Genomic DNA, 12539 nt, shown 5'->3' on the forward strand with positions numbered 1-12539 from the left:
GGGCGGTCAATTCCATAGAACCTCAGAAATTGACCAGTTCTTGGGAGGTCAGCTCATCCGTCCTCTGCCTCCACCCACGAGAGGCTGTGCTCTCTGTGGACGAAAGGCTCTCATCTTCATTACCATCCTTTTACCCTTTTTTCTTCAAGATCAGTGCACATCCACCTTTTTCCAGCCCATGATCAACAGTGTCCTAAGAGTTCTCGCCTGAGAGTGCGAGATGGAGCAGGATGGCATCCTGGCCTCCTTGGCAGAGACCGATTCGAAAAGCAAGAACAGGTTTTGGCCCAAAAGTCACTGGCAGGAACCCTACAGTTTTTGTCCTGGGCTGAAGCACATATTCTTAACCAACGTTCTGCATCTTTTACCCGTGAAGGTGTTAAGACGTATGAGCATCCCACCAAAACGATTAATTGTTCGAAATGAGATGGTTTTCTTCCATGTTTGGTTTTTTCATAAGATTAAAAAAAATCTCCAGGTTGACCTTCACAAGCTTGCTTTGATCCCTATGACGGACACCACCTGCCTCTTGTTGATTCATGTTCACGTCTTCATTCCAAGGAAACAGCCTGCATTGTAGGGGCCCAGAGAATAATGCAGGGATGGGCATTGAGGTGGGGAAGCTGGCATGGCCTGCAGGTGCCAGTTGCTCCGCGATAAACATGCTAGGAACAGGCTGGATTTATGGAGGATCGCTGCCACATGGCATCGATCCTCTCAAGTGGGGTCTTGGCAAGTGGCTTTGTGCATCCTTTCCTAGTGACAAAGGAGATGAGAATGTGCTTTAGCACTTTGGCCAGGAGTGAGGAAGACTTCTCACATGATTAAAACCACTGCCTCCAGGAAAAGCCTGAATTTCAAGTGTGGCGGTGCTCGATCGATCCTCAGTGCAGGTCATGGTCAAGGAGGTCTTCCCTGAGCTGTTGTGCTGATGAGGGACAAGTTCGAGCTGGTCTCAAGTTCTTTTTTTTGCTTCTGGTTTGATACTTTAGCTGTTTGAGATTTTGGTTTTGTTTTAAGCCTTGATTTTTGGATATCAGTTTATAGTGCTGACCTTGAGGTTGTTCACATGACTTTGGGTTGAATGAAACTCCTCAAGGGCCACTTATATTCCCTGGCGCCATCTTGAGCTGACAGTGGGGACAGGCATTTCTATTAACTTGTGAGACAGGAGAAATGATAAGACCCTTCTCTTCACCACACATTTGATTCTGTTTTTTAATGTTTTGCCATTTTACTCAGATAATTTACATTGGCTCTGGTTTCCATAAGATGGACAGTGCAATGAATAGAGGGACCTGTATTACCCCCTCCCTAAAAAATTGTCATAAGAAAAGAAAAAGATAGATGGTGATAATACTGAAGAAAATTCAGAGTAAATTAACCTAGCTCTGTTCCAGCCTGGGCCAGTCAGGTGGGATGCCCATGTTCCATCTACTCTAAACTGTGAAGAAAGCCAATAGGAAAAATAGACTGGGAAGGGAAGACAAGAGATTTTAGCACAAATATGTGGAGGCGGACAGGCGTGATGACATTCTCTCTGGTTCTGCTTCTACATTAAAGCATACAACAATGAAATGTGACCTCCTTAAGTTACCATATATTTATGTGAAATCGAGAGGAGAAAGACTCTTGTACTTTGTGTCTACCTGGACTCATGCATATGAGGAGAGACCATGCGTCACACTAAATGAATGTCACAGTAATGGCAGCGATGATGGGCATCAGATGGCATCAACGTTGCCTCAGATGAAACTCAGACCTATATTCGTAAAGAAGGACAGTCATTATAAAGACACAAGTGAAGATTTACTTGGCACTAAAGACTTTTCTTACTGTTTCTATTCTTCTGGTTGTTGTTGGAAGTACAGACAGATCCTATGAAGGGAAAGGATCCCGTAATATACACGGAAAATGGTCTAGAAGCAGAGGTGATTCTTAGCTGCCCATCCTCAGGAAGCCTGCGTCTCCTCCTTTCAGCCATGGCGATAGAACTTGTTATAACTTGATTTGTTCGTTTTCTTTTTCATTATAGTGGACATCCCAGAAATACACGGGAGAGAGGGCTACGAAGATGAAATTGATGGTGAGTATTGTTATGATTTAGCAGATGATCATGAAATTCAAGTTTGGTTATAAAGATGTCAACTAAAATAATGCCCAGGGTAACAGAGGGCCAGAATTTAGAACTATCAGTCGGAAATGTAAGTGAGAAGAATCCGGAAAGGAATGAAGAAACCGTCAATTGCTCTGTCAAGGTCAAATTTGGAGATTTAGAAAGTTTATTGAGTTCCCTCTGCCTAATCTGAAACGGGTCCCCTACTTCAGGCAACTTTCAACACTGATGGACTTCAAATCTAGATCAACCCAGTAGGAGTGACAGCCAGGCTCCTCTGTACATGTCGCTGCTTGATCCCGTTGACCTCCTTCCAAACAGGGCCTGAGGGAACGAGGGAAAATGTGAACATCCCTCAGGCCTGCCATGTGCCCTGGCTCCCTGGCGTGCAAGAACCCTTGCACTCTATCCAAGATTCCAAGCTGGGGCTTGTTGCAAGGTTTAGGTTTCTTTTCCACACTGCCCATCTCATGTTTTCATATTTATTGGAAGCTCCGTTCTCCCACCTCAGACACACATACTTCAAGAGGCCGAAGCAAGAGTCGTGACTGGAGGGCACCTGGGTAAACCTGTAGATGTGCCTTCTGCCCTCAGCTCAGAGCAGCACAGGCCTCTGTGGCTTCCCTGAGTGACAGAGTCGATCTCCAGGAGGGAGCACCAAGGTTCCCTGAAAAGAACAGCTTTAGACCAAGATTGATGCCATGAAGAAGAGCAGTTTACAGAGCAGCCGCTTTTAACCTGACCTTAATCAAACACTTCAAGGGTAGTTATGGAAACAGACTGACTAACCAAAACAGCACCTTGTTAACGCAACACAGGCTCCCTGCAAAGCTCCATCTAACGCTCCTTTTATGGGCAAAGCTGCGCCTTCTCGGAGGGGCTGCAGTAGATCAAACAGCAGCAGCATCGAGATGGGGCAGCAAGAGCAGGGGACCAGGCCGCAGAAAGCCTGGCTCCTATTCCTAGGCTAACTGCTTGCTAACTCTGGGGCCTTGAGTGAGTTATCTAGTGACCTAATTTCTTAAAACCTCAGTGTCCTCGTCCATTAAAAAAAAATTGTAACGTCGCCCTGCCTTCTTCATGGCATTATTGGGAAATTTCACAAAATTAGCCATGGGCGTGGTCGTGCCTTGGCCATTTTGTAGAAATACAAGTATATTCGTTTGCTAGAGCTTCTGTAACAAAGAACCACAAACTGGGCGGCTTGAACAACGGAAATTTCTTTTCTCACCATTCTGGAGGCTGGAAGTCCAAGATCAAGATGTTGGCAGGGCTGTTCCTTCTGACGGCCGAGAGGGAGGGATCCATTCCCAGCCTTTCTCCTCAGCTCACAGACAGCCACCTCCTTGTTCACATGGCATTCTCCCAGCTGTGTCTGTCTCCAAATTTCCCCTTTTTATAGCAATATCGTCACGTTGGACTAGGGCCCACCCTAATTAACTCATTTTAACTTGATGACCTCTGTAAAGACCCTATCTCCAAATGAGGTCACATTCTGAGGTCCTGGGGCACCCGGGGGGACATAACTCCAACCCATAACAGTGAGGTAAGTGAGGTCTGGAGGCTTGAGAACAATGTGCGGTGTGGATGGTCAGGCACGCCAAACTGGGAAATGCATCCTGTGAAAATAGTCGCATCCTGTCCTTCGATTTAACTTGATGCTGTCCGAAGTGAGGAACGAGGAAGCAAAGAAAGGCGGTGCCCAGAGCACGGCCATCCCAGGTGCTCACGGCACCCCGACGCTGTTAAAACCTGAACTCACCTAACATGAGTCAAATTACTTAAGTTTCAGAAACTTAGACTGTACTTACTCTGTGCTTGCTTACACCAGACACTTTGCAAACGTTAACTCTTTTCATCCTCCTAACAACCCCATGAGTATTAGTGTCCCCATTCACAGAAGAGAGAACTGAGGCAAGAGAGGTTAAATCACTGGCCCAAAGTTACCCAGCGGGGTGCAGTGGCCGCGGACTTCGAGCCGTGCAGTGCAACTCTGGTGTCCTGCCGCTGACCCCGGGCTCTGAAGAACCCTGGACCGGAGGGGCGAGCTCTCACTTCCCCATGAAAGGGGTGGTGCCCACAGTCTCTCGTGTGCTTTCTTCACAGATGAGTACGAGGTGGACTGGGGCAACTCATCTGCCCCGACCTCAGGCTCTGGCGCCCCTTCGGCCAACAGAGAGAAGAGCTGGCTGTACACGCTGGACCCCATCCTCATCACCATCATCGCCATGAGCTCACTGGGCGTCCTCCTGGGGGCCACGTGTGCCGGGCTGCTGCTCTACTGCACCTGTTCCTACTCGGGCCTGAGCTCCCGCAGCTGCACCACGCTGGAGAACTACAACTTCGAGCTCTACGACGGCCTCAAGCACAAGGTCAAGATGAACCACCAGAAGTGCTGCTCGGAGGCCTGACGGATTACGCCCGGATTGCATCTGACATTTCATTCCAGCAAGAGGGGCTAGTGAAGATTGCAATGTTTTTTTCCTTTGGAAACTGAATGCCATAATCAAAGGGATCCAGAACACCGAAGGTGTGGACAGGACAGACGGGCGAGGGGAGGGTGGAGGGGAAAGGCGGCCGCGCGGGGGTCCCGGCCCACCTAGACCCGTGGCCGCCGCATCACTGCTGGGACAGAGGCGGAAGCTCGTCTCTTTGGGGTCACAGTTCTCTTTTGTTTGTGGGTTTGTTATCACTATTATTTTTTATTTCTTTGGTCTGTGAGCTACTCAAAGAGGCAGAAGGGGAGGATGACTTCTCCAGTATAGCAGCAGAGCAACAAATTTTGTTCTCTGCTTTCTCGTTCTAATCAGCACTCGAAAAGCAAAGGGTCTTTTCAGACTTTCCACCTTTAGAAAGAAACTTAAAAGCAAGCCGTCCGGCTCTTCTTAGGGCTTAACGGGATTGCCGTGGTGCAGGTCCTGCCGACCCACCCTATGAGCTGCCATTTCCAGTCCTTGCATTTAAGTAGGATGTTGTTGCCTTTAACTTTTTTTATCCAGGGGAAAATTGCCATTTTAGGGTCAGCATGAACAGCTCTTTCTTATATGTGATTTAAAACAAACCAGAAAGGAAACTTCACATGTCAAAATCCACAGAAGCACCTCCATGTTAGAAGCGGACAAGCCTTAATGTGCTTTGTGACTAGGAGCCATTCGTGAAATCTAGACCCAGAATTCATGGCTGTCAGGCTACTTTCTGGGGCCTCTGGTGGTGGCTTTGCTTTTTCTTTTCCCTGCTCCTTGTTCTTCTAAAACATAGATATGCACACATGCACACACTCACGCATGCATGCACACACACATGCACACGTGTGCACACACACACACAGGCACATTTGTCAAGTCTCTGAGCCCCAGGAAATTGCATTGTTTGATGTTCTCAGAGATGGGGAGGGGAAATGCAGGCTATTGGTATGTTTTCCCCATCAGTGAGCTGTGACTGGCAACCACTGGACAGAAAGGAGAACAGTGGAGAGAGAAAAGAGAAGTCCAGCCTCTGTGATCACGTGATGGCAACGCTGAGCAGACCAGACAGAGACATTCTGATAAGTAGTGCTCTGACGGGCTAGTAAACACTGATTTCTCCTCGGGATTACAGCCACCACCTCAGCTTTTCAGCAGAGTCAGGGCTGGGATTCCAACCAGAAGTCTGCAGGCACCGTGGACCAGAACGTTGACAACATTGGTTCACCCCAGAGAGACCTGTGTTCTTACACACACACATGCACACCCATACACACACATGAATACACATGCACACACATGCATACATATACGCACACATACACACACACACCAATTTATGTGTTTTTTATTAAGTGCCTTGAGAAAATGAAGGAGAAGCGTCTTTCCCCCCTGTAGGATCAGTAAGCATCATGAGCTGAGGCGGTCCTGTGTCCCTGACCCGTGGCTCCACTGCCAGGTCCCCCAGCTCGCCCCTGCCCCTGCCACGGAGTGAGCCTGCCCCAGGGTGGCACTCACAGCCTCGATGACTCTCAGCCAGACCAGAGGGGAGGCATCAGGAGTAGAATGAAACCGTGTGAAGGATAAGATTGTCCGCGTCGAGATCCAAACCTTGATTTCGTGGTAGCGCCTAAGGATTGCCTGTGTGCTGCACACAATTTGAAACCCAACAGTATGCCAGCCTATTGCACATCGTGGTGAACTGTCAGACCGTTTTTGCTGCTATGGTCACCCACAATTTCATTTGTCTCATACCCGGGTGAGAGGGGAGGGTGAACGGGACTGGGCGGTCCCTTTAAATGTTAACTATGGAAATGCCAGTTCCAATGGTAACGTCACAGGGTTTTGTATGCAGAGGGAGCATTCTGACGACAGCTATTTATTCATGTGTGTGTGTGTGTCTTTGCCCTTGGAGTTCTCTGTGTCTACTGTGTATGTGAATGGTCACGTGGGACTCAGTGGTGGTGTTGTGACTTTGACCCAGGACCTGAGTGTGACTGCTGATCCCGGCACCCGTGGGCACAGTGGTAGTTAGAGGTGAAGAGCAAAGCTTCAAGCCCAACGGCGTAGCACTAGATCCCCCTGAGCTGGGCCTGCCCCAGAAGCAAGTGTGTAATCAGCCCACACCCTCTCCGCCTTCCTATGTAGCTCAGTGATCAGGAAGCCAGCAAGTCCTGGGAGCACCAGAAGTAGCCTGCAGAAGAAGAGGAGATCCAAAGCCTGCCCCGGGGGTCCTAGCCCGCTCACGGCAGCGGGCCGTCTTACAGATCCCCAGAGACCAGCCCCGTCTCAGCCTGCAGTTCACCTCTAAGTTATGTACAACTCCACCTGCATCCCCCTCACGGTCCTGTGTCCACATTCACCCTTGGCTGATCCGAGGCCCCGCGTGACTGCCCTGGGCTGCAAGCAGATACCTCACCAAAGCCGGAGGCTGGTCTGTTGTAAGACAGGAAGACGGGGCCGGATCATAACCTGGCCATGGACCCCGGGGGCACTGGTTGTCTCTGTGCAGGCAGGCTGGCTGACCCGTCTGCTGAGTTGTTCCCTTTGGGACCCCACTCACAGTATTGATCTCCTTTTTGCCTTGTATTGACTGACACATTACCTCCACACTCACCCAGACCGGCGCTCGACAGAGCCGCAGGGTGCATTCTCTCTTAGGTGGGGATGGGGAGTTGGCAGGGATGAGGGTCCGAGGAGTGAGCACGAATGGCAAGGAAACAAGGGAAAAGGTTGAACTGTCATGCAGAAGGTTAACTTTTCCAGGGTTTGCAGTTAAAGGTATTCAACCATTCGCTGGCTGAGCCAGATCACGTGAACTTGAGCTTTTACTGTGATTCTTCGTGTAAAAAATTAACAAACAACAATGTCAAACTGTGTTTATATGATTTGTATAAAGCCTTTTTAAGATTACTATTTAAATAAACATTATACCAGAGATATTTTTCCATGTCTTTTTTTACTGGAGACCAAGAGACTTGGGTTGAGGGAGACCCAGTCCGCCCTGTTGGCCCGAGACTTTGATGGGGTTCATCAGCGAAAGTCGTGTGTCCCAGGAAACCCCTGGACCCCAGCAGACCAGGACGGTTGCTCACTCTCTTGGGACGACGTGTCTCAACACTGTCAGGGGAGTTAGCAGGTTGACCAGCTGCCTGGCTGTTTATATAACGAAAATACCATGGGGACGGGTAACGGGCTGTCTGGCTCGGGGGCTACGTCAACTCGAAGGCTTGCCTGGTAGATTTCCATGAAGACCATGATCCCTGCCAACGCCCCTCCTCCCTGGACATCGCCAACCCCCAGCAGCTCCTGGTCTTTGCTGCCTCCCTCCTGCTCACGCACATGCTCGTCAAATCCCAGGTGATTTCAGGTTCTAGACGGTGCTTCTCGAAGTGTGGTCCCTGGACCGGCAGTATTAGCATCAATTAGGAACTTGTCAGGGGTTTACATTCTTGGGCTCCAGCCCAGATCCACTGACTCAAAAACGCTCTGGGTGGAGGGCCTGAGGACCTGCATTTTGAGAAGCACTCAGGGTTCTGATGCACTCCAGTCTAGGAGAAAGGAGAGCAGCCCGCCTCCCAGAGTGACTGGGGGGCTTTTCACCTCTGGGTTACTGAATTCAAAGGCAACTAGACTTAGGCCAGGGAAAGCGAAAGGAGGGGAGTACGCTCCCGGGAGGACGAGGTCCTTTATGAACTTTATTATGAACTTGTTCCCCACACACAAATGGGACTGGAAGCTGTGACCTGGAGCCGCATTAGCCCCCATCCTGAGGTTCTATTCACTCAGAAAGGAAATTTGGTTCAATCACTTATCCAAGACATGTTTTTGAGCACTTCCTGATTTGTAAGCTCTTGGACTGGCACTCCAGTGAAGGTGGGAGAAAGCAAACAGCCAAACACACAGAATACGGACGGGTCCCAGTACATGTGATAAGGCAATAAACGGGTAGCTCCTGTGGAGAATTACTAGTTATCACAGGTGTACCATTGGTGTTACCTGAGCTCATATTTGCAAAACACCACTGCTTATTACTGACGTTACAGGACTTGGGTCCTGTATGTATTAAGTAAGACATCTGTTGTATAGTCAACAACACATCATAATGAAACCTAATGAATCTGACATAATACAATATATCTCTTTGAAACTTTTTAAAAGAATAATTGCTAGGGTTACTCCCTCTAAACAGTCAATCAGGGAAGGCCTCTCTGAGGAGGTGCTATTTAAGCTAAAACCTGAAGAGATAAGGAGGAGTCAGCTAAGCAAAGTGCCTGGGACCAGCTTTCCACATTGAAGGAACAGCGTGCTGAGACCCTGCTGTGGGGCAGAGCGGGCTGTGTTCCTGGAACACAGAGCAAAGCAATGAAAGCGTGATTCCCGGGGGGAGTGGGGGTGGGAGTTGTTCAAGAAAAGGCTAGAGAGCCAGGGAAGATCCTCAAGGCACCAAGAGGAGCTGTGTCTAACCTGCATTCTGCTCTCTGGCCTCCTTAATTTACAGAAAGTTCGGCTCCCCCTACCGCCGTCCCCACTCCTCACTGGCCGGGAAGGTCACCGCAGTCAGATGTCTGTCATTGCCCCACTGCCCCTCCTGTGATCCTCACAGCATCACATGTCCACCAAGAGGCCCGCTTCCAGCCCATTCCTGACCCTCACAACAATAGCAGAGGTTAAAACAAAAGCACATTTCTGCTTTCCTTTAGCTGAGCTTTTGGGTATTTGTAAAACCCTAATAAACTAATAACATCTCCTGGTCCCTAGCCATCCAGTGTTTACATAAGATCCTTTTTTTCTTATCTGCATCCTTCTGGAAATGTTTACAGGATCCTCAGGGGAGGCAGTGAAACGAAGCTGGAACGGGCCCATCCTTGAGGGAAACGGGGCCCATCTGGACGCCGATGTGCCTCTGCCCCGCAGGGTCGGTGGTGGTGACTGGGGCGGGCGGGAGTCCAAAGAAGAGGAAAGATGAGTCCATCCCAGTTCTCACAGGCTCCAGGCTCGGATCCCAAACCAAACACGACTCCTGGAGAAACATCTCCCCGGGGGGCAGCGTGGGAGACGAGGGTGATGCTCAGACAGGGAGACGCTGCCTGTGCCGGCGCCCGGTGCCTCCTCCGTCCACGGCGGGCTGCCCAGCAGCTTAACGCCGTCCCATCAACAAAACCAGACGGGTCCGAAGGAGCCGGGGACCGAGGCCGAGGCTGGGCCGGCGCTGAGCTCCTGCAGCCCAGGACTCCCCAGCCTGGCAGCCGCTCCTCGCCGCGCCCTCCGAGGCTGGCCCTCCTCGGGCCTTGGTTTTCTCCGTGACCCTGGGAGGAGCTCCCAGTGAGAGGACACGGCTTGATGTTCTCCTTGAAGACCGGAGGAGAGGCCTCGGAGGGAGCAGGGGCTTATCCAGAGAGTGCCACCTGCTTCCTCTCTCTTCCCCGCCGGAAACCCCCACGGGACGGTTGTGTGTGCGGGACCGCTGTTCCTGTCGCGGCCTGTTCAAGCGCTGTAGGAAAAAGACCCTCCGCTGAGGACCGTGCCCACCCGGCCGCAGCGGCGGGGCGCCAGTGGCCCAGGGCGAGAGGGTGCAGGGGGAGCAGAGCCGGACCGCGGCCAGCCGGCCGAACCCAGGCCGCAGGGAGCCCTCCCCCGGCAGAAGCGAAGCCCCGGGCGGGACTGGGGGGTGGGGACTTGGGGGGCTCGGTGCTGGGCCCCTCAGCAAACCAGCCGGCCTGGGCGGCTGTGGTCGAGCGTGGACCCCCGCCCGCCGATTCAAACAGCCTCCCTGGAAACCGGCGAGGTCTGCTGACAGAGTGCAGGCTGCAGCCCCCGCACCGCCCCCCACGGCCTCGCGGAGCGCCGGCGGCCGGCTGCCGAGGCCTGGAGCACAGCTCCGCTGATAAATCTCCGCCCTGCAGCCCCGGGCTGCCTCCGCCAGGACCGGAGCGCAGCGTCCACGGCGCCCCGCCGGCCGCCTGGCCAAGCCTCGTGCAGAAGCGCCTGGCAGCGCCCGGCCTGCAGGGCCGGGGCGGGCGGCCTGTCCGATTGGCCTTCTTTCTTCACGTTTTTTCCTCGCCCCCATCTCACCTCTCCTTCAGCATCCACATTTCTATTCCCAGCCAGCTATTATTAAATCCTGCTGGAGTTCAAGGAGACCTTTAGAGGGTCTGAAGTCCTCAGTGCTCCTCTCCACTTGAACTTGGACGTGCTGAGGAGGTGGGGGACCACGGCTCTCAGTTCTGCTTCTAGCTAGGTGACCTTGGGAAGGTCACGCACATCTTGGTAAAGTGGGCACTGGGCTAAATCAATTTCCAGCCCCGCGCTCTGACACCCCTGCGGAGGGAGCGGTTCTCTTTGGTTGTCTGAATCTGCGTCGTAAAGCTCTGCTGATGCTCCAGACGTGCGTCCTCCGCGTCTCCCTTCCACGGAGACACCGGCCAGCACCTCTGGGCTGGGGGAAAAAAAAAAGGCAGAATTGTTTTTTCCCCAGAGCCCTTCCCTCGTAGGGAAATTCACTTGTTTGTCCCCCACTAGCTTTTGAGGGAAGAATTTACGTATGCATTCATTCATGCGATAGACATATTTCACTTAAATGCCTCCTAGCGCCGTGCCAGGTGCCAGGAGACAATGATAAGCATAACAGACGTGGTCCCTGCCTTCGGCGAGCTTACAATCTAGAGAGAGACTCAGGTGAACCGAGTGCCCGCACTGTCCATCGCAAGAGCTATGGAGGAACTGTACAGCGCAGTGCACAGGGCGGCGACTGTGCGAGGTAGGGGGTGGAGGGGGGGAGTGGGATGGGAGCTGAAATCCCAGGGTGAGCGGAGGAGTGGGAGGGGCAGGGGAGAGCGCTTCAGACAGAAAGGCCAGCCTGTGCAGAGAGTCGCAGGCCGAGGGAAACCCGGCTGGAGCATAAGTCGGGGGTGAGGAGGGGTGTCTCATTCACCTTTGTATGGGGACTCCCAACTCCTACTGAGCAAGCACAATAGTGTTTGTTGAATGAATGAATGAATGACTTGTATAAATTCCCCTTTCTGACAGGCATCAGGCCGCCTACTTTGTTCAGACTAAATGTTAGTGTTTCACTTCTCCCTTATTGCTCCCTGTGCTTCACCATTGTGGAAAATGTGGCAGTAAGTTTCCTGGAGTCTGAACTGAGCAATTATGCCCACAAGTTCCACACGGAGATAGGCACTATTCGTTTCTGTTTAAATGTGACAATTTAGGTTAAATATATTCAGATGGAAAGAGTGTTGGAAAAGTTGGAGGATTGCCAGATTTAACAAATAAAAATATCCCATACAGCCACTGTGGAAAAAAGGATGGCGGTTCCGCAAAATGTTAAACATAGAATTAGCAAGTGACCCAGTAATTCCACTTCTGGTACATATGCCCCAAAAGAACTGAAAGCAGGGAATCAGACAGATCCTGCCCACCCACATTCCTAGCAGCATTGTTCACAAGAGCCAAGAGGTCGCTATTGTCCGTCAACAGGCCAATAGATCAACCAAATGTGGTCCATCCACACAATGGAATATTATTCAGCCTCAAGAAGGAATGACATCCTGATACATCTTACAACACAGTGAACTTTGAAAATTTTACACTAAGTGAATAAGCCAGACACAAAAGGACACACGCTGTACAATTCCACTAATATGAGATCCTTAAAACAGGCAAATTCAGAGACAGAAAGTAGATTAGAGGTCACAGTGGTGATAGTTACACATCATTGTGAACGTACTTAATTCCACTAAATTGTACACTTAAAAATGGTTAAAATGGCAAATTTTATGTTACGTATATTTTACCACCACAACAACAAAAAAATCTTGCCTTAAAAAATGTCCCCTGTAATACTGGGGACACACCTAAACTGAAGATGTGTGTATCGGTCATCTGAAATCTCAATTTAACTGGTACCCTGTATTTTGTCTGACAGCCCTAATGGAGGGGCGTCTTCAACGCGGGCT

The 12539-nt window shown here is 50.9% G+C and overlaps 1 protein-coding gene across 1 annotated transcript in view; it reads left to right on the top strand.

The window, feature by feature from the left end:
* Window positions 1–7520, top strand: part of NRP2 (neuropilin 2) — a 112226-nt gene extending 104706 nt beyond the window's left edge. Inside the window, exons 16-17 of the mRNA XM_046658116.1 lie at window positions 2036–2086; window positions 4223–7520. Of these exons, the coding sequence (XP_046514072.1) occupies window positions 2036–2086; window positions 4223–4527 (356 nt within the window). The 3' untranslated portion in view covers window positions 4528–7520. The remainder of the gene's footprint in view (window positions 1–2035; window positions 2087–4222) is intronic.
* The last annotated feature ends 5019 nt before the right edge of the window (window positions 7521–12539 follow it).

This window comes from Equus quagga, chromosome 4 (genome assembly GCF_021613505.1).
Source record: "Equus quagga isolate Etosha38 chromosome 4, UCLA_HA_Equagga_1.0, whole genome shotgun sequence".
NCBI classification, from domain to species: domain Eukaryota; kingdom Metazoa; phylum Chordata; class Mammalia; order Perissodactyla; family Equidae; genus Equus; species Equus quagga.